The sequence below is a fragment of the Bison bison genome, unplaced genomic scaffold (genome assembly GCF_000754665.1).
Source record: "Bison bison bison isolate TAMUID 2011002044 unplaced genomic scaffold, Bison_UMD1.0 scf7180017864483, whole genome shotgun sequence".
Taxonomy (NCBI): Eukaryota; Metazoa; Chordata; class Mammalia; order Artiodactyla; family Bovidae; genus Bison; species Bison bison.
The window spans coordinates 1,257,796-1,283,906 of NW_011495043.1; the positions used below are offsets into that span (position 1 = coordinate 1,257,796).

At 43.5% G+C, this 26,111-nt stretch overlaps 1 protein-coding gene across 6 annotated transcripts in view; it reads right to left on the reverse strand.

Annotated features, from left to right (window-relative positions):
• Nucleotides 1–620: 620 nt before the first annotated feature.
• Nucleotides 621–26,111, reverse strand: part of SASH1 (SAM and SH3 domain containing 1) — a 265,093-nt gene continuing 239,602 nt past the window's right edge. For all 6 annotated transcript variants that reach the window (XM_010862553.1, XM_010862555.1, XM_010862552.1 and 3 more), the window contains 9 exons: nucleotides 24,899–25,042; nucleotides 21,313–21,448; nucleotides 19,891–20,060; nucleotides 18,924–19,133; nucleotides 17,976–18,126; nucleotides 12,829–12,942; nucleotides 7,554–8,686; nucleotides 5,456–5,587; nucleotides 621–4,290 (listed from right to left, as the gene is read on the reverse strand). In XM_010862553.1, the coding sequence (XP_010860855.1) occupies nucleotides 4,027–4,290; nucleotides 5,456–5,587; nucleotides 7,554–8,686; nucleotides 12,829–12,942; nucleotides 17,976–18,126; nucleotides 18,924–19,133; nucleotides 19,891–20,060; nucleotides 21,313–21,448; nucleotides 24,899–25,042 (2,454 nt within the window). In that variant the 3' untranslated portion in view covers nucleotides 621–4,026. The remainder of the gene's footprint in view (nucleotides 4,291–5,455; nucleotides 5,588–7,553; nucleotides 8,687–12,828; nucleotides 12,943–17,975; nucleotides 18,127–18,923; nucleotides 19,134–19,890; nucleotides 20,061–21,312; nucleotides 21,449–24,898; nucleotides 25,043–26,111) is intronic.

The following is a 26,111-nucleotide window of genomic DNA, read 5'->3' on the forward strand; positions in this document are numbered from 1 at the left end:
GAAAAGGCACGCAAACAGCGGTTGTAATACTGACCTGTAGTGTGAGAAATAGGTGGCTGGAAGAAAAGGAAAGGGTCGCTTTTGGGTTTGTATCAAATACATGTATTGTCTACTCAAAATGTTGAATTACACACTTCCTCCTAATTAAAAACACGTTTTTATATCAGTTGCAGTACACTAAGTTGAAAATGATTTTTGTCAAGTTGCTTAATTTCTAGGATATCCCAATCTAGAAGTTTTTCTCTCTCAGTGGAAGACTTGGATTGTTTCCATTTAACTACTGATTACCTATGATATTGGGCAAGTCTGTGTGGACTCAAACTCTTCATTGAAAAAAACGGGCTTAGACTAGAGATGACTTCCAAAATCTCCTTCTGGGCTAAGATACTGTGCTTATGTGACTTGACTGTGCAATATTTGGAAAAAAAAAAGCTGAAATAAGTTGTCAAAGAGAATTTGAATGTGATAGTGAGTTTTGGTGATGTGGCAGAAAATAATGTGGCAGTATAGTTGTGTACAACTACTATTTTCCCAATACATTTTATTGTTAAACCACACCTCATTAATTCCCTTTCATTTCTACTCACCTTTGAAATACCTAGGGAACAACAAAAGAGACAGATTCAACTGAAGAAATTTATTTACTTTTTTTTTCTAGGTACATAGATGACATAATTATAGACAAGTTTTGATACATAGGAAAACCCTTCTGTCCACCTCTTTTTGCTAAATGAATCATCACAATAATTTTTACAATTTTTAAAACAATACACAGCTTTCTTGGGCTGAAGCAATCGCAAGAACATATTGGTACTGGTATATTACAGCTACTTACAATGTTTAAGAACAGCAATGGAGAAAAATAAGTTATTTAAATATTGATTTCATATACAGAAAGTGCAATGTTGTTAGTTGTTATATAACTTGCTTGACAGTTTCTTGTTTCTCTATCAATTCAAAATCGAGATAACGTGGACTCAGACTTTTTGTTCTGAAAATAATACAGTACACACATGCAGCGTTGACTTGGTGAACGGACTTGCTGCAATTATGAAAGCAAACTGTGCTCTGTCAGGAACTAATTTTCAACAGACTACTTATTTCCAATTTCACCCATTCCTGGGTACAGGAAAAGAGAAAAGGGCCTCTGACTAAGGCAAGGCCATGAAAAATCTATCTCCTTCTTGGTTATCTGGGAATGTAAGTAGTGGCTGGGGCTGGCTGCATTTCCTTATAGACAGCTTCAAAGAAAAAAGTGACACACAACGGATGTGTAGCTACCTGAGCCGAACTGCCTCTCCAGGTTTCTCTTGTGCTTTCCTGCAACAGCAGTGTTCACCCTTCCTCAACATTCTGCACCAAGTGCAATGGATGAAAACCGGATATTGCTGAAGCCGACCACCTGCCTTCCGGCATCCACAGGCGGCCGCGAACCATCTCAGTCAAATGTCACACACAAGCATTCAGGCTTCTCTAAGGTCAATTTAAAAGTTTAAAGCAAAGGAAGACCAAACAAATACTAAAAGTTTAAAAACAAAAGGATTTTAATAAAAAGCACAATAAAGTAAAAATCACCTCAGATCCCACAGACTAGGAAGCCCTTCCACTGAAAATGATTCATGGTCCCTGAATTTCACTTCTAGGCAAAGGCAATGATTTCCAAAGAAGAATGAAAAAAAAAAAATTACGGTTTGGCATTCTTAAAAACTCATATTCAGAAAGTTCACTTTTCTGGCACCTCTTCTACATAAGTGAAAATCTTACGGTGAAAATGAACTAACACCAGGAAATTCACGTACGATTTTCCCTTCTCCTTTGCTCCTATGTATCACCTGACTATAGGACTTCCCTGGTACGTGTGGTCTTTTAGCTCAGCTTCAACTCTGAGCAGGCTCTCTCACAAGTCACGCTGAGGCACCAAAAACATGGGGTGAGGAGCCCATCCATTCTAAAGCACCCTCTCCTTCACTCGTGAAATCCCTTCCAGTGACAGTTACAGGAGAGCCTGCAGCCTCCTTACGCTTTCCATGGAATGTCACATCCCACAGGAATGTCATAATGGGCTGAAGAGTTCAATAGAAATTTGGCTGCTTTAGCTTTTTCTTCTAGTGTTCCACAACTTCTTACATGGCATCTTATAGAAGGTGACTGTTATTGAAGAAATATATATTATTCTTTAAAATGCATACCAAAAGCATGAAAAAAAAATATATCACCTGAGAACGTCCTTTTCCTCAGAAATATGGATCCAGATCTATTTTAAAGCAAATGGTAAAATGGCTTTGTAATTCATGAAAACACCTTTCCCACCCCCCTCCCCTGAGGGATATCATTTGTTTTAATGAGTAGATAAAACATTACAGAACTTTTAAATCACGACTCTAAGCACTTCTACCATAAATGATCATACCCGATGCTTAAAATAGGGCTCATGATGAGAATGTAAAGGAAAATCATTTTATAAGCAACTGGAAACAATAATTTCTGTCTGCCAGAAAATCAGACAATAGATTAAAAGAGAATGCTGAAATCAGTTGGAAAAGAACTGAAAATATGCAACTATTTAATGCTATGCTATGCTAAGTCACTTCAGTCGTGTCCGACTCTGTGCGACCCCATAGACGGTAGCCTACCAGGCTCCCCGGTCCCTGGGATTCTCCAGGCAAGAACACTGGAGTGGGTTGCCATTTCCTTCTCCAATGCATGAAAGTGAAAAGTGAAAGTGAAGTCGCTCAGTCGTGTCCGACTCTTAGCGACCCCATGGACTGCAGCCTACCAGGCTCCTCCGTCCATGGGATTTTCTAGGCAAGAGTACTGGAGTGGGGTGCCATTGCCTTCTCCGAACTATTTAATACATGGCCAATATAGTTTGTTTGGCTCCATAATGAACCTTTATTGTATTTAAGTGAATTACCTAAATAAGATGGAAAACAGTATTTTAACTATAAAACCAGGAAAAAAAATCTTTTAAAATATCTTATAAACTATTTCCCTTTAAAGAACATCTTCCTTAAATATTCAACTGACAATGACTTTTTGCAAAGGTGATCCGTTATCCGATGACCGAATTTTGGAATGGACACGGTCAAGATTCCAAGTCAATACTGCAGCACAATGACCAACATGGCAACAACACTAAACTGATTAAAATTAAAGATCATAACCTCAACACACAAACAGTCTCTCACACATGATATCTTTGTGAATTTCAGCGAGCTTTTTACCAGATTGGTAGTTAGTTTGAAGTCTGAAAGTCAACATGAATCCTGGCCTGATAAACACCCCTACAAAATAAGCCACGATAGAGTGAGACAATTAGAAAAGCCCATTTCTGTTGGAAACATCCCACATACGTTAGATGGCAGTCTAAGCTGAGGATCTGAAACTACGGTTACAAGGTAGTGAACACTAGGTTAGATAACTGCTTAAAAGCTTACATTAAGGCAAATAAATGCTGATTTGCTAGAAAGCAATTATTAAAACGTCTCTTGTTTACCTAAAGGAGAATAGGGCTTTCTTTTTCCAGTGCAGCCAGATTTTCTTACTTTTGAACACATGAGCCTGGTCAATAGTGTACAATCACTCCCGAGGCTGTTACTTTGGCCTGGCTAAAGCCCGTCTGGGCCTCAGGAACCCTGCAGGGTGACGGAAGGGTGAGGAGCATGCTGAGACACGGGACAGGCAGCCTCTCTCCCTGCCCCCTGCCCTCGCCCAGCGCACCAAGACAAGACTGTGGGCAAAGCATCTGTGGCAAGTCGGCATCTTGGTTCTACTGTATCCTGAAAACAAAACTAAGTGCTTGTCTTTCCTTTGCGGGTCACAGAGAACCACACCAATTTCCTGGAGGGGGCTTTTCTGGAGAAGAGAAGGTCATCAGTCCCGTGCCAAGATTCCGAGTTCTGCTGGCAGCACACTGGGCCTTTCTCCTGGGTCTGGTCTGCGTGTCCAGCCAAGGAGGAATTGCATCAGCATCATGAGCACAGTGAACGGGTGGCTCTTGTCCAGGGAGGCCCATTTCGGGCCTGGCTACATGGCCTCCGGGCCTGGTGGCAGTTTGAAGAGTCTGGCTGCAGACACGAGCTTGCTTATGTGTCTCTCCTCTGTGATGCCAGCCTCCTGAAGGCAAGTGTGGGACAGAGAAGGCACTTGGCCCAGGGTGCTAAAGCCCGCCTCAGAGAGGGCGCTGGCATACATGGGCAGACCGATGGAAACCAGCCAATCTGACACGGACGACACGTAGCCGGGAGAGAGGGGCTTCCTGCAGATTTCTGTGAGTCCACCGCTTGGGATCTAGGTAAACAAAGAAAGCGATTTCATCAAGATTTGACTGGTGCCACTGGAGAGCTCTTTCTTCTCTGCCTAAGAGGAGAACTACTGAAATATTATATTTAATACTACACTATCAGAAAGGGATAATACCATGAGATGTCAAAGCATTAAGAATTCTTTCTTGGCTTTGTTTTTTCAAGGTGAGACATATCCTCAAGAAAGTGTCTGAGGTCCTTGGAATTAGATCTAACCCCAATTATGTGTGGAAGTCTCCAAACCATCACCATTTACGTTTCTGGCTATTTTGTCTCATGGTGGTCACACCTCTTCAATCAATGATCCCTATGGTGACTGAAGAAGTAAACCTATGTGATAGTGTGAAAAAATAAGATACCCAGAAAAGCAATGATACTCATGTAGATTTTCTTCTGTATTTTGAATCTACATTAACATCCAGAAAATTAAGCATTAATTAAACTAAGCATTAAAATTAATCAATTATAAAGAATTAAAAATACACTAATAAATGTTGGCTAGGGCAGGTAAATGGACATTTATACTTGACTTCTGTGAAGGCCAAGTGAGATAACTCTCAGAAAGGCAATTTACCACCAAATGTGCAAGTTCTTGAGATTTTCTGAAGTCTTAATGAAGCAAATCCTCTTAAAGGACTACATCCTCAGAAATTAGTCAACAAAGTCTATAGAATTTATTAACCAGGACATTCTTCACTCAATTATTTAAAATAAAAGTTTGGGGAAAAAATCTAAATGTCTTAAAAGTATGGAATTGGCCGAACTAAGACACACCTACTAGAACATTTTGAAACATGAATAATATAAAAAACTTTTCAGTAACAAAGAAATAGGTTCACAAATCTGATAACTGAAAACATTAAGGTTTCCAACTGTACATGTACTATTATACACCTGCAGAGAAATAACCAAATGGATTTTTTTTTTTTCCACAGTTCTGGGAGATAATTTTCACCTTTTTCTTTCAGAAACTGTATTTTTAAAACTCTGCAGGCTGAATACGTATTACTTTCCCCCAGGTATCTCCCTTTGATATCTTATAAGGAATCCTGGTCTACTCAGTGGCTACCAGCATGCCCATCATTAAGCCCTACAACTGAATGGACTTTAGAAAGCTGGGTGAGGGGAGCCCTAAACCGTGGGTTGCTCCCCGCCATGCGGTGCTGCTTCCGAAGCAGCTTGACACGGATCTGGTCCATGTTGGTGGCGACATCCCTTTCCGGCTGGTCTAAGTCTTCTGCATATCTCTGCACCAGGGCCTCAGGAATTCCACAGCGGCCGTGCTGTGAGCGAGAACAGAAATCTCTCAGCAAGGGTTGCAAGGATCTTTTTCTTTCTCCAAGAACAGCAAACATAAGGTAGGACAAGACATTTAGCTACTAGAAGTAGGACCAACAGTTTTAATTTGAAGTGCATATATTTTCTTTAGTGTCAGGACAAACATTTTAGAGATAATATTTTACATCTGTATCTTTTAGGTAGTGATGAGCTCTGGAAATAACGTCTTGAAAGATGGTTAAAGTAGAACACAATCACCCTCCATTGTGGGGTCTAAGGTCCTCACCTCACTCTATGTGATCATTTTGCAAAAGGTTACTCCCTGAAGGGCAAACTTGTGCTCTATAGATCATCTACTGTTGGTCTCTCAGCTACAAAGAGTTATACTAGGCCAGCATTTACTGTACAGTAGAATTCCCACTACTTTCCACTCAAAGGGGTTCATTCACTAAATATTAAGGCAGAGGAGGAGTATTTTATCATAACGCATTCAAGGTCATAAGGCGCTTATAACAAAGACTCTCAGGAATACATTAAAACAATTCATGCATTTCTAGGACTAACATACAGCTACATCTGTTTTCATGTATTTGTCTTCAAAGTCATTTTGATATTGGTAGATGTACTCTGGGCTTCCCCAGTGGCTCAGAGGTAAGGATCATCCTGCAATGCAATGAGACTCAGGTTCAACCCCTGGGTGGGGAAGATTCTCTGGAGGAGGAAATGGCAACCCACTCCAGTGTTCTTGCTGGGAAAATTCCATGGATAGAGGAGCTTGGCAGGCTATAGTCCACAGCATCTCAGAGTTGAAAAGGACTGAGTGACTGAGCACACACGCACAGTTCTACATGTTTGTGTTTTTCACAAATGAGAAATAGTTTTCATTATAGTTCTCAATGTTTTTAGTACAATGGGGTATTTTATATAATCTTTTATCCCCAGTTAACCATACAGATATCATACAGTATAATATTACATCTGAATGATGCTAAGTAGCGCTTCAGTCATGTCCAACTCTGTGACCCCATGGGACTGGGGCCCACCAGGCTCCTCTGTTACCTAGAGAATCCTAGGTAAGAATACTGGAGTGGGTTGCCATTTCCTTCTCCAGAAGATCTTCCTGACCCAGGGGTCAAACCTTCATCTCTTTTATCTCCTGCACTGGCAGGCGTGTTCTTTACCACCAGTGTCACCTGGGAAGTCCCATTTACATCTGAATAGGGCTCCACTGGAGAAGGCAATGGCACCCCACTCCAGTACTCTTGCCTGGAAAATCCCATGGATGGAGGAGCCTGGTAGGCTGCAGGCCATGGGGTCATGAAGAGTCAGACACAACTGAGCGACTTCACTTTCAATTTTCACTTTCATGCATTGGAGAAGGAAATGGCAACCCACTCCAGTGTTCTTGCCTGGAGAATCCCAGGGACGGGGGAGCCTGGTGGGCTGCCGTCTCTGGGGTCGCAGAGTCAGACACAACTGAAGCGACTTAGCAGCAGCAAGGCTCCACAGTTTTCAAAATAGATTTACATTGATATTATTAACATTTTCTCCTATTAATACTTCTAAGAGGTACTTACGAAGGTTACTATTAATTCAATTTTACATCCAATGAAACGAAATGGGGATTTGTTAAAGTTTAAATACAAATATGTTGAGTAACACATGGAAACTGGAGCTTTGTTTCAGGACCTGGTTCTAGTAATGACTGATAGGTCTCCTTGCAAAGAACAGGTGGCCAAAATTAAATACAAACAAGTGAAAGAAGAGAAGGGAAAGAAAAAGAAATCCCCCAAGGCTGTGTTTGCATTTAATCTGGGCACTGTGCTCCTTGTTCAACTGAACACCCAGCGCGGGGTGACAAGGGCCCCCTGCCCTGCCACTGTCTGCCACCAGCTGCCATCGGGGGACAATGACATTGTTCCTGCCTGGCACCCCCAATTTACAGGGGTGGGGGGCCAGGGCCTCGGATACCTTATCAGAATAGGGCTCCTCGGTGAGGTCAATGCCTTCCGCCCGCAGCTTGTTCTCAGTGAGCATTTCTAGGTCCAGCCCGCGGGCGCAGGAGACCTTCCTGGCCAGCGCGGGCCCGAGCCGCACGCCGTGCTCCTGGAGGCTGGCGCTCTCGGGCAGCTCCGACAGCCAGGGTGGTGGCCTGGTGCTTGGTGGGCTGCCTGGCTCCGGCCCGGGGGGAGGCCTGGCCACCGCCACCACCAGGGGACAGTCGCTGGGGCCGCCAGGGCTGCCCTTTTTAAGCGGCAGGCTGGGTGCGTCGGGGCTGGGGACGCCGGGGGGACCAGGAGGGACAGGATGCAGCCCGTTGGCGAGGCGCTCCCTGCTCTTCTTGGCGGGAACGGGCGGAGGCTGGACAGGAGGTTTGGCCTGCGTTCTGACCTCGGGGCCCCTCTGCTCAGCGTCCATGCCTTCTTTGGTGCCCGGGGGGTGATGTGTTCCTTCGAAATCGAGTCCTTTCCTATGACCCTCCAGAGGCGTCCGTGTTAAACTGGGTTTAATGGCAGGAGGCTGGGTGTCAAAGGTTTTGGGCAAACATGGAGGGGGGGATGCACCCCGTGAAAAGGGCCCCATTGGGCCATCCAGTTTCTTAGCAGTCGTTTTCTGAGGTTCAGAAAATCTCTTGCTTTGGGTCAGTAGCAGTGCATTGTCAACAGCAGAATCTCGTTTGGGGCTTGGAACCTTTGTGACGGAGGGGGCTGTCTTTTGTGGCACTTCAGGTACAATCTCAGGAGAGGGTTCTGTCACCTCGCCAGGCACATCTTTCTCAGGCTCTCCTTGAAGGTCGTCCAGGGAGTGGGACCGGGGCCAAGTCTCCACGGTCTGTGGGCCCTCCAGGGTCTCACAGCTCCGGCAGATGGAAACGGGGAGACTCCTTCGGTTTTTATTCAGATCAGTCACACACGGGGGATCACAGCTCTTGGAGGCGAGAGGGGTGAGACCACCGCCCAGCCTCCCCTCCCCTCCCTGCTTCAAAGCGTCCACTGACTTCGTCAAAGGCAAGGTTGGGTAGTTGCCCAGCTGGTTCCTGTTGAAAGACTTCAAGCTGGACTCGGTTGATGACTTGGCAGAGAGGCCAGTTTTCCGAGTCTTGCCTACAAGGCAAGGAGAGATTTTTTACAATCGCATCTTAAAAAGCAAATCAATCAAATTGATGTAAAAGGTGCGCTAACGTTATTGAAATCTCCAACTCCCATATCCCGTTGTGGAATTACACTAAGGACATAAAATCACCACTGGTGATGTAGAGCTACTGTGGTTCCATTTTTATTTTTTAGAAAGAATTTTTAGTCTTATTAAAGGACTCAGGGAAATGAAAATTAATTGAGTTATGTGGAAAGAAAATATGCTGTGTCAGGCAATAATATAAATCTAGGCCTAATGTCTGTTCGCAGCTGTAGTCAGTGTGGAAGAAGGCATATCCATATCCCACTAAGGAACCACACTGATGGGATTTCTGATTAGAGTACAGTTTCCTAAGACCATGGTTGCAAAGGAGACAGGTTCATTACATAGGGGAATCTCCAACCTCTGGGATCAAAGGCCCCATAATCTTAGGTGGAGCTGATATAATAGTAGCAGAAATAAAGGGTGCAATAAATATAATGCACTTGAATCACCCCCAAAACATCCCTCCCTCCATCCTTGTCTATGGAAAAATTGTCTTCCAGGAAACCGGTCCTTGGTGCCAAAAAAGGTAGGGGACCATTGCTTTAAATGGTATCCCCCCAAGGTTCACCGGTGACCACTGAACCCTCAAAACGTCTTTCAAGCCCTCACTGCTTTTTGTTTTGTTCAAGCGTGTAAAATAAATGTATCCTGCAAACCATCAGCCAATCCTGCTAACAATGAGTAAACAAGCTTAGGTGAGTCTACTGCCAGAGAGTCTTTAAGATACCAATACGGTTCTAATAACCACTGAAGCAACAGACCTCATTAAAGTAAACTAACTGTCAGGCTGATAACTAAACTTATCAACCAGTCACAGTCTACTTACGTAACGATTGTTGACTGATACTAACTGCTTCTTCTCCTTGATGAACAGAGCTGCCCACGGTAACACTGAGGGCACCTGATCCCCGTCCACTTAGGACTCCCTTTCTGTTTGAGACAAGTAAGCCATCTGGAATTTCCTACGGACTACCTCTGGGCTGTTAGGACAGGGAAACAACGAACAAGACTCATGGCCCTCAAATGGTCCTCTCCCTTGATTTCGCTCTGTTCTTCGGTCATGCAGCTGAGGCATTTAAGATACCGCTGCTCGTGTGGCCCTGATGGATGGTCTACCTGGTAAATTGTTTTCCTTATGGACCTAATAGTTCCCAACAGTCAAATGTTGGTTTTTATTGCGAAAAGGAAAGGACATAGGAGACACACAATTTCGGTTTTACGGCTGCAGGTATTTTAGACGGAATTTATTCGCCTCACACCGCAGTCAGCAGAGGCTAACTGGAAAGGAGAACGGTGAAGAGGTCAGAAAGGAAAAGATTACCACAGCGTTCATAATGGTAAGAAAATTGTCTTTTTTTCAGAACATTGTACTTTTGAAATCAGTGATTTTCAAAGTAGGAGGATCCTTTGTAATGAAGCTTCATTTATAAAACAGAGCAAAGTTGAAGTGTGGAGGTCGCTCAAGGCTGAGGCCCAGCCCCTCTACCGTGGCCACCATCACTCACTCCACCAAGCGCCCCCTCCGGGCCTCTGGGGCTTGCAGGATCCCAAAGATCATAGATAAAAACCAGAGATTCAAGCAGCATGAGCTCCCAAATCAGAAGTTACAAACTGCACAAGAGGCACTGCTGCTGTAAACCTGGTGTTTACTTCTCCACTCAGTGAAAATACTCTCCTAGTAAAACCAGAGCAAAATTGTGCAGCTTGGTTTCATGTGTGAAAAAGCAAAGGTTGGGAGAGGTACCATATCCTTAACTATTTTGTGGATAAAGCAGAAAAGTTTGGGCAGAAAATGTCAAAATCTAGTTCGAAAGCATCTTACTTTTAAAGTGCTTTTAGTTGGTTTGAATTGTGGACTTCTAGCAATTTCCTATCTACACTCTATACTTCTCTGCTTTTCAAAGTGAAATTGATGGTTGATCCTATTGGTCCAAAACCTGTTTACCGAATGTCTTTTCATTAAACTATGAAATGCATTAAACTATGGAAGATATAAGTAAACCACTGATTCAAACTGAGTCCATCATTTGTAGTGGGTGTGGGACCTGCTCCGCAAACTAAAAATACATATTCTCCAATAGCTTTCAAAAACTAGACCATGAGGAGGGCTGGCCCAATGTGTAAAGTTTTGGGCACCGTAACTCTGAGCCCCTAGTCATGCATGCTCTCTGAGTGGGAAGGAAGTACCATATCAGATGTGGGTAATTATATTCTTTCTGTCTAGCTGGTCTGAAGTTTTGAGATTTTTTTTTTCTAATGAAAATGTAATATTTATGATTTAATCACGTACCCTTCATTCAGAGATCTAGCTTTCATAACAATTAAGCAATATTTGAGTAAAGTCAGACTTTTCACATTATTTTAATATGAATTTAAATATTTTCCTACTGAAATGATGATATACTGCTGCCATGATGTATCTGTTTACAGAAGGAGTCACTGTGCTACTGCAGTCCCCGATCTGAATGTTCAGGGCCAGGCCTGCTTGGGTTTACTATTTAAGAAGAAAAACTGAGGTGATGGATGATAATGATCTGAAGAAACCAAACTTTCATGCCCTTGTTTTGTAACAATGTTCTCAGCAGAGCTTCTCGAAATTCTCATATTGAAATGAGAGACTCATGAACGACAGTCCTAAGGCCTAGGATATTCCTGCTCCTCAGAACAAATAAGCAAACAAATAGGCAAAGAGATCTTTTATGGAATATGTTGCCTTTTTCCAACATACTGAAGGAAGCTCCACCTTCCTTCATCCAATCCATGATTTGTGAAGGTACTTATGATAACATATATAAACTATATATATAACATATACAAACCAATCCCTTCTGGCTTGAAGTTCAACTAAGCCCAAATACCCCTGGCTGATGTATGATGACATTAAGTAGTTAAGAGTTTGGACTTGAAAATGCTTATGGTATTGGAAAGTCAGGTCTTTTGTTTACCATTCAGACTTCCCTGGCAGTTCAGTGACTTCCTGGCAGTTCAGTGGTTAAGACTCTGTCTTCCAATGCACAGGGCTCAGGTTCCATTATTTGTCGGGGAACTAAGATCCTACATGCTATGTGGTGTGGCAAAACAAAAAAAATTGTCTACCATTGACTGCAAGACCATTAGGAGCCAGAGTGGTGCCAAGAGGAAGAGAAGGAGAGCTTCAGTTATTGTTCAGTTTCTCTTTAGCATCTTCACTTATAAAATATGCACTGCAGGATTTGAGTGATAATTAGCAAATTGCATACATATGCACCTAGCCCACTGCTTCATTCATAATCAGTGTTTACAAAATGCTAGGTATTTTTGATATATTACTACTTTACTGAAGTCTTGCTGCTACTGCTAAGTCACTTGAGTCGTGTCCGACTCTGTGCGACCCCATAGACGGCAGCCAACCAGGCTCCTGCGTCCCTGGGATTCTCCAGGCAAGAACACTGGAGTGGGTTGCCATTTCCTGCTCCAATGTGTGAAAGTGAAAAGTGAAAGTCAAGTTGCTCGGTCGTGTCCGACTCTTTGCGACCCCATGGACTGCAGCCCACCAGGCTCCTCCGCCCATGGAGCTATAAAAGAGAAACTCGTATTACCGATTTCAGAGGTAAGGGCAAGGGATGGTTGGAGATGTAATTTGACCCAAGTCTTTGGCTATGCACTCCAGGTCTCCCCACTGTAAACCCCCTTGAGTTTTTTCATGGTCCAGAGGGAGAGGGAGGGCTAACCTCCGAGAGTTGCAAGACAATGGGAAGTTTGGGGTCCCTTTCTCTAACACACAAGTTTAAGCTCTTGCCAGTTAGGCGCTACTGCAGGATGGAAGAGTAACTAATGAAAAGATCTCTCTACTCATCTCTCAGCATCATCCATTGCCTAGGTTCTTGAGAGATTTTCCTCCCACCTAAGGATCTGAATCAAGCACCAGTCGCCCTGGAAAAGCTCCTCTCCCTATTTCTAGTTTTCTCAAAAGCAATGGCTCAGGCTGAGGAAGAAAGATAGTTATTAGCCAAAGCACAGACACCAAGAAATAGCCCAGAAGGCTTGCGTGTGACCATGCAGTTGTGATTATCTGTGCTGACAGTACCGTTTTCCAAATTCTCACTGCTTTCATAGCATCCTGAGTCTCGTGGAGAGCATCCGCTCAAGCCCTGGCTGTCAACAAGCAGCTTCTCCTGGGATCCGGACTGGTCGCTGTTACCTAGAGAAGATGAACACACGGCATGGGATTGTAAGGGGAATGAAAAAAAAAAAGCAGTTTTCAAATCCATTGCATCCTAATTTTATCTTCAGTTCTCACCATACATTTTTGAAGACTGAGATTTTGGAAGAAAACCAATTAAATGAGTGAGATCAGGACGTTTTTCTTTTCAAATCAAGTATCACAGGAAGCTAAGGCTGGAGAGAGAGCACAGAGGTGAAATGTCTTCTAAGTCACTCAGAGGATAACTGGCCTCAGGTCAACCAGGGAGAGGAGAAATTCAGAGCATCATATCAAAAGTGGGGGGAAAGCAACCACAGTCCTTTCTGAGGGCTGATACCACCAAGCAGGAGCAGAGAGTGAATAAATGGCCTTTTCACAAGGAGGAATTAGGCTGTATATGCTTTGTAGAAATCTAGAAGATTTGTGCTTCAAATAAGTTCCCACCTTTCCAAGTTTGGGAGCTGATATAAAAGTGAGCGTCAGACCCCCCTGGTAGTACAGTGGAGTAAGAATCCACCTGCCACTTCGGGAGACATGGGTTGGATCCCTGGCCTGGGAGGATCCCACATGTTGTGTAGCAACTAAGCCCCTGCCCCACAACTACTAAAGCCCGCACGCCTAGAACCCGTGCTCCGCAATAAGAGAAGCCACCACAATGAGAAGCTTCTCACAAAGGGAGCAAGGCTGCCATAAAGGGGACATTAACCCCTAACCCCATGAGGAGTGAGTGAGTGAAGTCGCTCAGTTGTGTCCGACTCTTTGTGACCCCATGGACTATAGCCTACCAGATTCCTTCATCCATGGAATTTTCCAAGCAAGAGTACTGGAGTGGGTTGCCATTTCCTTCTTCAGAGGATCTTCCCGACCCAGCGATCGAACCCAGGTCTCCCACATTGCAGGCAGACGCTTGTACCGTTTGAGCCACCAGGAAGGTTAACCCATGAGGGGCCAGGGGCAAATCCTTTTGCTACGAATAGGTTGCAGGGTTTTTCCTCCTTTTTCCTTTTCCCTTTGTTTTGGGTTAGCATTTCTATTCCCGCACACAAAAGGTATGACAGGAAAAGCTGAAAACACCCTCCAACTTGGAAACTGAGTACAGAATACCCTTAAGGTGGGTGACAGAAGGTTGAACGTCCTCATCCTAAGGTATCCTTCTAGAGAGAAGCATCAGATGCTTTCTGTTGCAAGTCAGCCTATAGAAAATCACATGGGAAGTCGCATGGGCCTTCATCACCCAAGCTGTGCAGCTCTGTACATTCTGTAAGTGGAACAGCTGACCTTATGCAGGTTCAAGGTTACAGGGAGATCGTCTTTCAATCATAAGACAGACTAAATGCTTGGTTGATAAAACAGGAAACAAAACATTTTCTACATAAAATAAGTAGTTGATGAATGGCTCTATTTTTCTCTTCACTCCCCCTCCTCCATCTCTCTCTCTCTCTCTCACACACACACACAAAACCAGAAATCTGATGTCTCTTCTCATCATTAAAAAAAAGTTGTGGGAAGACTGAGGGCTGCCACATACACACCAGCTGTTCCTACTGTCCACTGACCACTTCCTGTTTGTATTTCTCACAAGGAAAGCATTTTATAACAGAAATCTTGGCAGATAAGCCCTTGAATTAGAGCACCAAAATAAGAAATGCTATTTTAAAAGTGATTAACGTAAAATTAACTAATTGGTAGCACAAGAGCAAACCCTTTCCCCTCCTCCACATTGAAAGTGGAACATTCTAGCGTGGTGTCCTCATTGTATGGAAGAGTCTGCGGATTTGGAATAGCCTCTGTTCTAGCCTAGCATGTTATTTAGGAAAATGATACTTGTAAAATAAGGGCTTTGAGCTATCAGTTACAACCCAGGAAGAGGAATCAATGCAGTTTGTCCCTGGTGAGATAGGTCCGTGCATTGCAGCGGCCAAAACAGACTCCAAAGTGCTGACCGATGGGAATAAAACAGAAAAGTTGTCCCCATCATTGCAGGAAAATGAGGACTGTGCCTGAAACTTTGGGAATGCCAGCCTACCACACAGTGGCATAATAACCTGAAGTTATTATGGGGAGTGAAGGGGTCCTTTGCAGTGCCTGAAAACATGTCAAGGAGATAGAGCCACCTTCTTCTTTCTCAAGGAGATAGAGCCACTTTCTTCCTGAAGGATACAATCAGCGGCTACTTGCAGGAATCCCACTATCAAATTTAGCAATATTCCCTAAAACTAAAAGCCAGTGTTTCCCAGGCAGGTTGTCCTTCCTTAGGGAGAGTGAAGGGGAGGGGCATCTCTTAGATAGACTGCAAATCAAGGTCTTTTCCTCTCCCATGCTCACTAACATTAATGCCAAGGCACAAAGGAAGAAAAAAGTGAGCTAGATCCATGAACATTCTCACAGTCAAGTTGAATGAAGCACTGGGCTTGGGGCTAAAACCTCATTTGGACATGACTTGAATTTGGACTAAAGCTTTCCTCCATCTCATCACACACACACACACACACACACACACACACACAGAGGAAGGAAAAGTATGCTAAGACATTGATGAGACATCCAAACATCAAAAGGTACTTATGCCCTGAGGACACGTGCCATTTTTCTGGAGCGTAGTTCTCTTGGGAAAAGAATGGGATTCTTGGATAGCAGGCCTTCCAATGGGCTTGCAAATTTATGTCTTTAAAAAGTAAGGATTGAAGCACAACAAAATGTTAACTTTAGTTGGATTTACGAAGTCGATATGTGGATTTGTTTTTTCTCTCTACTTCCCCGCCTATTTGACATAATTCCTGATTACAATTCTTGTGAAAATGATTTTCTTAAAAGACAGCTTTCATTTGGCAGATCAAGGAGAATGGGTTTGGGATCAGTGGAAGGAATTGCTCTGGCACAATGAGAGTCTTTCCTGAATGGAGGAACCCTGTGGGAAGGCTGGCATTCCCCATGCACAGATGCAGTGAGAGAAGCTGGACCCGCCTGACTGCCAAGCAATAAGGCAGGTGTGTGTCTTGCTTCTGTGGGAGCTGAGATGGAAGATGAGTGAGACATCTCAGATCTCAGCAGATCTCTGGATCTGTCAACTCTAACAGAAACTGATGTGTTCCTAAGTTATCAGTTACTTAGCGTACTTCTAAGGCACAATGAATTTAGAATTGCTGAGTGCAGATTCTTCTCATCCTAGGGTAATCCTGGATCCAGGCTCTCAGTGCTCACTGGCACCCTTGAGTCCTCCAGGGCCTTTATTTTAGAACCGCTAAAAAGAAGTTCCACATTATATATAAAGGATGTTCTCAACGGTGGCACAGCACAGATTCAAAATGAGATTTATGAAGAAGCAGTGAGGCTTCCTTACACTACTGGGTGGGCATCATGACAGGCAAATATCCCCTTACCTATAAAAAATCCCTGGGGCAGATCTCAGGACATGATCCCAGGAAAGACAAGGAGCCCCAGCCCTTGAGACAGACCCTGCCTTATATACTCAGAATTCAGCTTTGCTCCTTCTATGTTTGAATGCTAGAGGAAACATAACGGATGGGGTTTATCAACCAGCTGTTCTCAGTGGCTGAGGAAGAGCAAATGAACTATTTTATAGAGCAGATGTGGTCCAGGAGACTAGATAATTAACTATTAATTGATATCAATATAGCTGGTCAGCCTCACCAGGCACTGGGCCAGGCTCTGACACAACCTGGTCACGGGGCAACCCCTCACCCATGGTGTCTCCTGGGAAACTCCAATCCTAAAGAGACCCGGTTATAAATTGATATTAACTACGGAACACAGTTCCCTCCAAATCTATCCCCGAAGGCAGTGTGTTTATCTAGGGCTCAGACACCTATCTGACGGTGTGTCATCAGTTAATTTAGAGGGACAACCTATTAATCAGAAGTGAATTTAACTGCACTGAGACACTTCTGTGTCTCTTGAGTCTGGTACATTCAGTAATGCACAATTTTTTTTCCACCATTAACCATGGGTTTGGTGTGTCTTTTAGCAATGGAAATGCTATTAGCTACTGATATCCCTGAAGCAGAGCACACGAAAGAAAATACATTTGAATTCAATCACTGGAAAGGATGCTTCCCCCTTCATGATGAATAATCTCAGGAATATTTTTGATGTCAGACAGAAGAATAAAGAGCAAGATAAGACTGGGTTAATGGAGCAAAGGATACAGTGTATTCAAATAGACTATATAAAAGCTGTGAGCTCACTGAATTCTGTTCATGGACTGTAAAAATGAGCTATCATTTTGGCAGAGAAATTGCAATATGGAATTCTCTGCTCTACATATTCGCTCGAGATGATTCCCTGCTTCTTTAATGCAAGCTGATGAATTTCATTTATTCATTAACTAACTCATTCAATCAGAAAACAGCTCCAACTCCTCATGTGCTTTGAGAAGTAATTAACCCTTGGCAGGACAGGATACCCCAAGTTTGTCAGTCACTTTTGCACCTGGGTATTTTAATGACCTCCTAAAGGCTGTATATTCCACCAGCCCCCAAGGTGGCATGAACTATGTGTCTTAAGAAAAAGAAAAAAAAAAGTCCAAATAAAGAAAGAAAAATACAATTCAATATTCAGTGAAAAAGTACTGGGTAGTAAGATTTTCTTTTGCTCCTGCATTGGCATTGGGAATCTATGTCTTTGTGCTGTTTGACATAATACAAAATTGACCTTGGCTTTGGAAAGAGTAGGGCTTCCCTGGTGGATCAGATAAGGAATCAGCCTGCAATACAGGAGACCCTGGGTTCGATCCCTGGGTCAGGAAGATCCCCTGGAGAAGAAAATGGCAACCCACTCCAGTATTCTTGCCTGGAACATTCCACAGACAGAGGAGCCTGGCAGGCTACAGTCTGTGGGGTCACAAAGAGCTGGACACGACTCAGTGACCAACACGTTCACATTTTGGAAAGAGAAAGATCAAATGAGGGACTCTGGGGACATAAGCACATATTAGCAGCTTACGGGAGCCTCCTGGTGACCTGAGAATGTGATGGATCTCACTGAACACATCTGGGCTGTGAGGGACTTACTGTCATATTCCTGTAACAGCTCCACTGCTGTCAAGAGAACAGCTCTGTGCTCTGGGTCCCTGATATTTAACTCGTCCAAGTCCTCCTCCTCTAGGAGCTTAAAGGTGTCCAGATCTTCATAGCCATTGAACAAGAAAGTGGGCATGTGCTCCTGGGAGGGAAATAAGACAGAAGAGAGTCAGCAGCTCAGCCACATGGTCCAGGATCAACAACCAGTCTCAAACCCCTAAACTCTTTTTCCACAGCCACTTTGATGCTAATTCAAAAATTAATAAGTATCTTTCTGACAGTCTGTACCCCCCAGTTCTACAGCTCAGTGGGCAAGCAGAGCACTTCACTAACCATGGGTTAAGAAAGTGTACACTGAAAGCTGAGGTGGACTCCACTGGCCTGCATTTTAATTGTGCCCTTGCTGTGAGCTGATGCCTGCAATGCCACCCAGCGTGTGGTGGAGGAGACACTTCTTTCATCTGGAGCCACTGAAACCCAGCTCAGAGAGACCTGTGACTTCCCCAGGAGCAAGATAGCTTTGCAAGGAGGAAACAGGTCATACCATGTAGACCCACCTTACTAGATGCTGGGGGTAAAGGTGGTGGTGGTGGGGGGGGCAGGGAGAATCCTCAAGACCTCTGAGAGGCCGGTCAGGATGCCAGGAGCCTGTGCTTACTGCCTTTCCTGGTAGTGGCTTGAAGCTCACAGCTCTTTGAAAGTTGCTCTTTGGACTAGGAAGAAATTTCAACCCAGAGTTTATTCTATCACCCTCAAGGGAGGTAAAGGATAGTGTTACGGTGCTGATAATACTAATTCTACAGGATAATAGTACTCATCACAGCCATGGGTCATTCTTCTTGGATGACACAGATCACCCCACCCTTCCCTGAAGGTGCCCTTGCTTGCTTAGTTTAGGAGAAGGTAACGTGGGGTCCGCCAGAACAGGACGGAACTGACTTTGAGGTTGATCCGATCCAGGAGGTCCTCCACTGACTTCGGCTGAGGGGGTCTCCCTTTCCTCCTCCTCCTGGTGGCGCGCTTGGGCTTCTCCTCTTCCTCGTTGAGCACATCCACGTAGATGAATTTGAACGTGCCCACCTTGTTGTTCAGCAGGCCCATCCAGGTGCCCATGGGGGGTTTGCTGATTATATCAATGATGTCTCCTTTCTGTGGCCCAGGGAAGAAGGATCTTTCCATTAGGTACATTTCCAAGCATGAACCATCAATCCATCAGAAGTGTCAATCATGTGATGTGAAGACGCTATGAAGACTAGAATCAGGGCTCCACGAGTCACCTGATATGATTGTGAGTATGGCAGAGACCACAGAGAGAACTCCTGATTGTGCAGGATCCCACTGAGGCCCAAGATCCCATCCCCTCCACCTTCCTGCCCCAGAGGATGGTGGCTCAAGGTGTCCACCAGGGCTCACGGCTGGGTGGGCACCTGGCTCTCTGAAGGCCTTGCCCTCACCCAGAGAGCTCCTACTTCTTGGAGAAAAAATTCCCGCCAATCAGAGGTCAGTGGTAACCCCTGCTCTATACTCACTTCATACATTTTGTGAAATCCCATCTGCTCCATAAGGACGTCACTGATCACATCAGTGAAGTCAGTCATGTCCTTTCAGTTGGCAAAAGCACTGAGACTGGAAGGTGAAGGGCAGTGGGAATTCTAGAGGGAAGCTGGGGTCAGAAGACAGGGCCAGCGTGGTGATAAGACAGAATTAACACAAGACCCGCCTCTATCCCTAAAGGCAGGCTGGTTCTCTGGTTTTTCACTGCAGAAGAGACCAATGTATCAAAGGAGCAGATGCGTTGGCCAGTCTGCACCACAAGAGGTCAGCATTCAACACAAAGGAGAAGAGAACGGGTCCTAAAGCCACAGGGCACCTGGGGTGACTGCTCTGAGGTCAAGTAAACACACACCTTGAGCTTGAGGGAGTCTGTGTCGTAGGGGCTGGGCGTGAAGTCGGTGTGCACCCTGGCGCGCCCACAGAACGGGCCCCGGTACGGGGGCTCCTCGTCATCACCATCTTCCGACTTGACACTCTCCCTATTGCTGGTCGAGGAATCGGTGGTGCTCACTGTCTGACCACCTGTAGGGAACACATGCAGAACTTGGGTCAATGCAAATTCCCTGCACAGCAAAGCTGGCGACTCTGACGCTATCACAGACTAGGAAGGTAAGGGCCAGAGGAAGGCAGTCATGAGCCTGACCTGAGCAGAGGCCAGGGGACGATCTGAGTTTTCTGAGTGTTCTCCCTAATCAAGCCCCTAATTGGACAGGGGACTCCAGCAGTTATCTTTATGACCAGGGAAGCCAAGTGACATGGAAACTCTCTGATAGAGGACAACAGCCTTAACCTTTATAACCTCCCATTTGTCAGGCATACTGTCTTTACCCCATTTTACAGATGAGGAAGCTCAAAGAGGTCAAGTAACTTGCCCAAAGCCAAATGCTTTTTAAGTAGTGGGTTTAAACTTGGGTCTCTTCCCCCACAGTGCTCAGCCAACACCACCATTGGGTTAGGAGTGGTTCAACAGTGTGTGTTTCAGGGACATTTGTCATTCTCCTTTCATCTCCCCCCCAACCCCCGGTTCTTAGTTGACTAAAACTAAGATTACTAATAAAGTTTTCATCAACATTTTATATTCATAAAAGTTAAGAAGACATTAGCTTTCTTTGTAAAACCAGAAGAGAATTATCGGGACGTCCCACTACACCAAATGCACCAGGGGAAAATAATGTCACGTTATTGTGTTGAATTCTGCACTAAAACATTTTTTTGATTAAAGATTGCCAATTGGAGAGAAGCACTGGTCTTCTCTTTTACTAACCCCCCACTAACATGCTAATAAAGGAATCGGATTCACCACGACAAAGAACATGGCAGAGGGCAATGCACTGATGAGAGATTTCTACCAAAATCTCTAAGACAAAAAAGTGGTCAGAAGATCGCTGGTTGCTACAGGTGGAGGATGCGCCCAGAGGTCAGGAAAGCAACGTGTGCGCTGCAGAACCCTGGTCAGCTCCCTTGATTCTGCTGGTCACTGTCATCAGTGTTTCCCCTTGACTTCCTCCCTTCAGTTTCCACATCTTCCGCTAACGTGCTTTCCTCTCTCTCCCCTCCGACCAAAATCATTACCCTCTTGTTTATGCTACTGCTAGACATCGGCTACTAAACAAACAGGACTCTAGGGCCAGGTATTTTTCAGGTCTGTCTCTGTAACAGCACCCTAAGGGTAAGAACTCGGTCTTATTTATCTTTAAATTGCCTGAACCTGACACTCAGCAAAAGTCTGACTTAGACGCCAAGGAAATCATCTATGATTGCAAACTGGACTCACTCATCGAGCTTTGACCGCTCAGAGAACTCCGCAGACTTTCCACAGAACCTCCGGCTTTGAGCTTGGGCTTGTCCATGTGTTCACTGTCAGGCTGAGAGGACGGAGGGGAGCCCGGCATCCCATCAAGGCCTGAATCCTGAAATGAGTTTCGACAAAATTACATTCGTCAGAGGGGATGTGTATCTTTTTGTGATACACAGTTGTTTAGCAACCAAATCAATCAAATTCATCTTTATACTCATGTCTGATGCTTTTACCCAAAATACACCTTCTTTTTAATCTATATCCTGCTTCATCTTCAAGTTGTAGCTCAAATAACTATTAATTAAGCACTCAAAAAGTGTTTTTCATGCTCTAATAGACGTTCTTGAAAAAAAAAAACCTCTCTACCTTGGAGACAAAACATTTCGTTAAAGGCTTAGAGGCTCTTTGCATACTCCCTAGTTCAGTAATAAAGTGTTAGCAGCGCAGTCATGTCCAACTCTTTGCAACCCCATGTACTGCAGCCCACCAGGCTCCTCTGTCCATGGAATTCTCCAGGCAAGAATACTGGAGTGGGTAGCCATTCCCTTCTCTAGGGGATCTTCTTGACCCAGGGATTGAACCTGGGTCTCCCACATTGCAGGCATATTTTTTACCATCTGGGCCACAAAGCTGGACCTCAAATGTAGATCAAATACAATCCACTAGTGATGTAGTATCCGGAAGTACTATCAGAAAATATTTTATCTATTTGAAGGGAAATTTCTACATTAAAAAAAAGTGTATTCCTTGTTTTTGTTTTTAAAAATAGAGATCAGATTTTTATATTTCTATTTACACAAATTATTGAAATTGGCTAATAAAATACCCACTTAGGACCCAGATACACAGTTGACCCTCGAACAACACAGGGGTTAGGGGTGCTGACCCGACTTGCAGTCGGCTCTCTTTATCTGTAGTTCCACATTTGTGGATTCAGACAACCAGAGTCGGACACAACTGAAGCGTCTTAGCAGCAGAGGCAGCAGCAGCAGGTTGTACAGTGCTGTAGAGTTTACTACTGAAAAAAATCCACCCATGAGATGACCTGTGCAGTTCAAACCTGTGTTGTTCAAAGGTCAACTGTACCTCAAACATACCATTTTTCTGTCTAAAATACAGTTTCCGTAAGTCACCCTACGAGTTTAGCTTCATTGACTTCTTCTAGTTTGTTGTTAGTAAAAACTGTCAAGCCTCTTTTAGATCCGAATGGTGACAGCAGTGACTCAGCAAAACTTCTCGCTTTTGGGGTGGCTCGGTATCCATTAATTTGGCAGGCCCTCATTTGCATGTGTCACATGCTCATTTGATTTGAAGTGCTATATAGACAGACACTACCACGTTTTTAAAAGTCTGCAGTCAGAATGGTTTACTTGCCCAAACAGAACAGTCTCTGTCATACTACACAGCCACGTGAGCACAAAACCAGCTGAACGAAACCTGTTATTTGCATAGTGCCGAATCATCAGAAGGGCTCTGAGAGATTCTGCGGGGTCCTGCAAACTTTTGAGGACAATCAAATGGGCAGCTTCTGATCCAAAACACACTTCTGTTTTCCATTTAAGAAAAGAGAGCAAACAACCTCAGCAACAACAATAGAGAGAGGCGCATTATTAGGAAGTTACTGAAGCTGCAAAGGATGAATTCCTGAGGAGGTTGGTTTTCATTCCTCTCTTCTGAATCATAAAATAAACCACCTATCCAATTAAAATCTTCTAAAAATTCTTCTGGAAAAAAAACCTCACATTTTGAAAAACAGCAATATGAAATATACATCTCTGATAGTGTATGTTCATAAGGCTCTTAAAAATTATTAATTCATTCATCACATTTATTGAATACCATGGGTACTATTTCAGATGCTGGGCATATAGCAGGAACAGAGCAGACAAAAATCCTTACCAGAAGAGTTGATATATTTAGTAAAAAGATTTTTTTTTAAGCCTTACAATGTTAATTTCCTTTCTCTAAAAAGCACTATAATGATTCCTTCTTTTTTTGCTTTTGTGAAATGACTGTTCCAAATAAACAGGAAAATAAAAATACAAGGCATCTATATAGTAGTAAAATTACAGAGAAATGCTCAAAATGACATGAACGCTATATGCTAATGATCCACAAAGCAAAAAAAAAAAACCCTAGGAATATGTTTACAAGAGCTTTTAGTAGATATTTCAATCTGGGGGGAAAAATCAACTAAATAGTAAGTGCTTTAAATTCACGCTTTCATTGGCATGTAGTCTGTCTCACAGACGCATGTGCAGTCTGTCTCATTGCTGGGTAGAAATATAGACTTTACATCACTCCCACATCCATAGGGACAAGAAAGGAAAAGAATAAGGGTAACATTCAGGGAGTGCGGAGGAAGCCAGACATCCCCTGTAGGTATAACAAGCCCCAGTGTCTCATGTCTCAACCTGGGCACTCTCGGTATTTTGCATGGTTCATTCTTTGTTGCAGAGGCCTGCCCTGTGCCTTGTAAGATGCATCCTCAACACCACTCCACCCTAACCCATTGCAAGTATCAAAAATGTCCCCAGCTGATGCCCTGGGGATGGTGGGGGGAGCAAAATCACCACCCCCACCCCCAATACCCCATGAGAACCACTATAATAAACAGAAGATGCACAGGCTTTGTTTGAAGCACAGGGCAGGAGGCTGGGCTAGCCGGTGCTGAGTGATTCAGACACGGAATTTAGCTCACCGTGTCCACTAGAGGGCAGCAGCTGAGCAAAAATGTCTGTTTCATTTTGTGGCTAAAGCGGCATTACCTACTTATTTCAAGTTAGACAACCAGCTCACACAGGGGGACTTCAGCAGACTACAGAAAGAACACTATAAAGGTGTCAGAGGAGAGTGTTTTGAAATTTTAATGGTCAGAATTATCTCAGGCCCAGCTTTCCAAGTGTCTTTATTCCTTCCACCCATAAAAAGAAGGTCATGTTCCTAGTGATGAAATTATAGAACTGGGGGAGGAGGCGTTGTCAATTCTGTGATATCTTAATGTTTGCAGATAAAGCTATTTAGTGAACACACACCCCCCTGCAGAAACACGATTATTATGTAAGTCCTGCAGCTAGGAAACACTTTCTCAGTTTATTTCTCTGACTTGCTATGTGCTCCTAAGAACAACTTACACTACATTTATTTGAAAAGTCTGCTTCACAAGAAAATTTGAGTGTCTCTTTAAGGTTTGATTCTGGTGACATCCATTTTGAAGGCAGGGATATTTTAGAAAATAAAATCCTTCCTTTGTTTTCTAAATTTTAGTGCTTATTTTTACTACAGAATAATCATTTCTTTACATGTCTCTTTTGCTCATCTGTACATAGAACACAGGACCTGATTTATATTCCCAGCACCAAGCCTGGTGCTCGCATGACCCTACGTGCTTAATAAATATTTGCTGAATCCACTGTTTGTCTACACAAACTAGGCATGGTCCTGGAGCCTGGTTAATGCCAATGAATGTATTTAGCACCACTGAAAATCTCAAGACAGACCACCCCCAGCTTTTTTTGTTATGCGAGAGAAGCAAGAGGGTATTTGCTTGACTGTCACATACCTGCTCAGAGACAGAGCTGCTATATTTTTTAGACATTCTCTTCCTCATTGTCTCTTTCACAGATTTCACCTTTTTTCCAAGAGAGATTCGGGAGGCAGTGGGTGATTTGATTACTTCTTTATACACAAAATCTCCTTCTTTACCCTGCAAAACAAAATTTATTAAGTATCTTTAATCACAGAAAATGAAGCCCCAAAACAGGTTTTATTATTCAAACCATGAATGTCCTACCTCTCAGCAAAATGTTGGCATGCCCCAGGATCTCCACATTTTTCTTATGTTAACTCAGTGCTGTTATTTATCTTTATGATTAAAAATTAAAGCTACTGACTAACTGGCTTATGTTTATTTGTTTAAAGTGGAATATGAGTTAGTTTTATTTAAACTTAGTATGATATATTCTTCTCCTATTGCATTTTTTCCCACCAGTTTAAATACCCAAGGGGACTGTGTTTCATCAATAAAGAATGATTTAGATGAACCAGTGTTCACTTAATCTCAGCATGGGGAAGAAAAAAAAGATAATACTACTGAGTCACCCAAGAAAGTGGTAGGAACAAAATGGCAAAACTCAATCATTAGAAGTCCATCACCTGATCAGATTTATATCACTGAAGCATTTCGTGTGGTCAACTCCTAACCATGCATAAATTTATTTTTCCCTGAACAAGTTCAATTGTAGTCACTTCTCATTCTATTTTATATTAGGGGGAAAAAAAAAAGACTTTCCCTTGGAGAAAGAAAAAAGAAATTATACTTTTATTTTTTAAAAGATTGACCAGATAAAATTATTGGTTTATGAATCAATAAAATTTGATATCTAAATAAAATAATTTTATTCTCCCACGAAATTCTCAGACACTACAAAAATATCATAGATGGGTGCTTTAGCTGACACATGATCATAACGGATATAAAGCACAGAATCCTGATTTCACAGCTTTACGATAAAATGCACAAGGGGAAAACAAAACTGTATGGAAAATACACCGACATCCTTGGAAATCTCAGAAGGTAAAGTTGAAGGAAAACCTGTACACCACAGTGGGGGCCTGACCCCAGACTGTGATTCAGAGACAAGTCTGAAAAGGCAGTAAGCTTGGCTCAGAGGAGTCTGGTTTGCTTTGGCCCCCAGGGGGACTGGGTTCATTTCAGGACACTCCAGATCAGGAGGTCCTAAGCTTAGTGCAGAGCTGCACACATGGCCTATGAT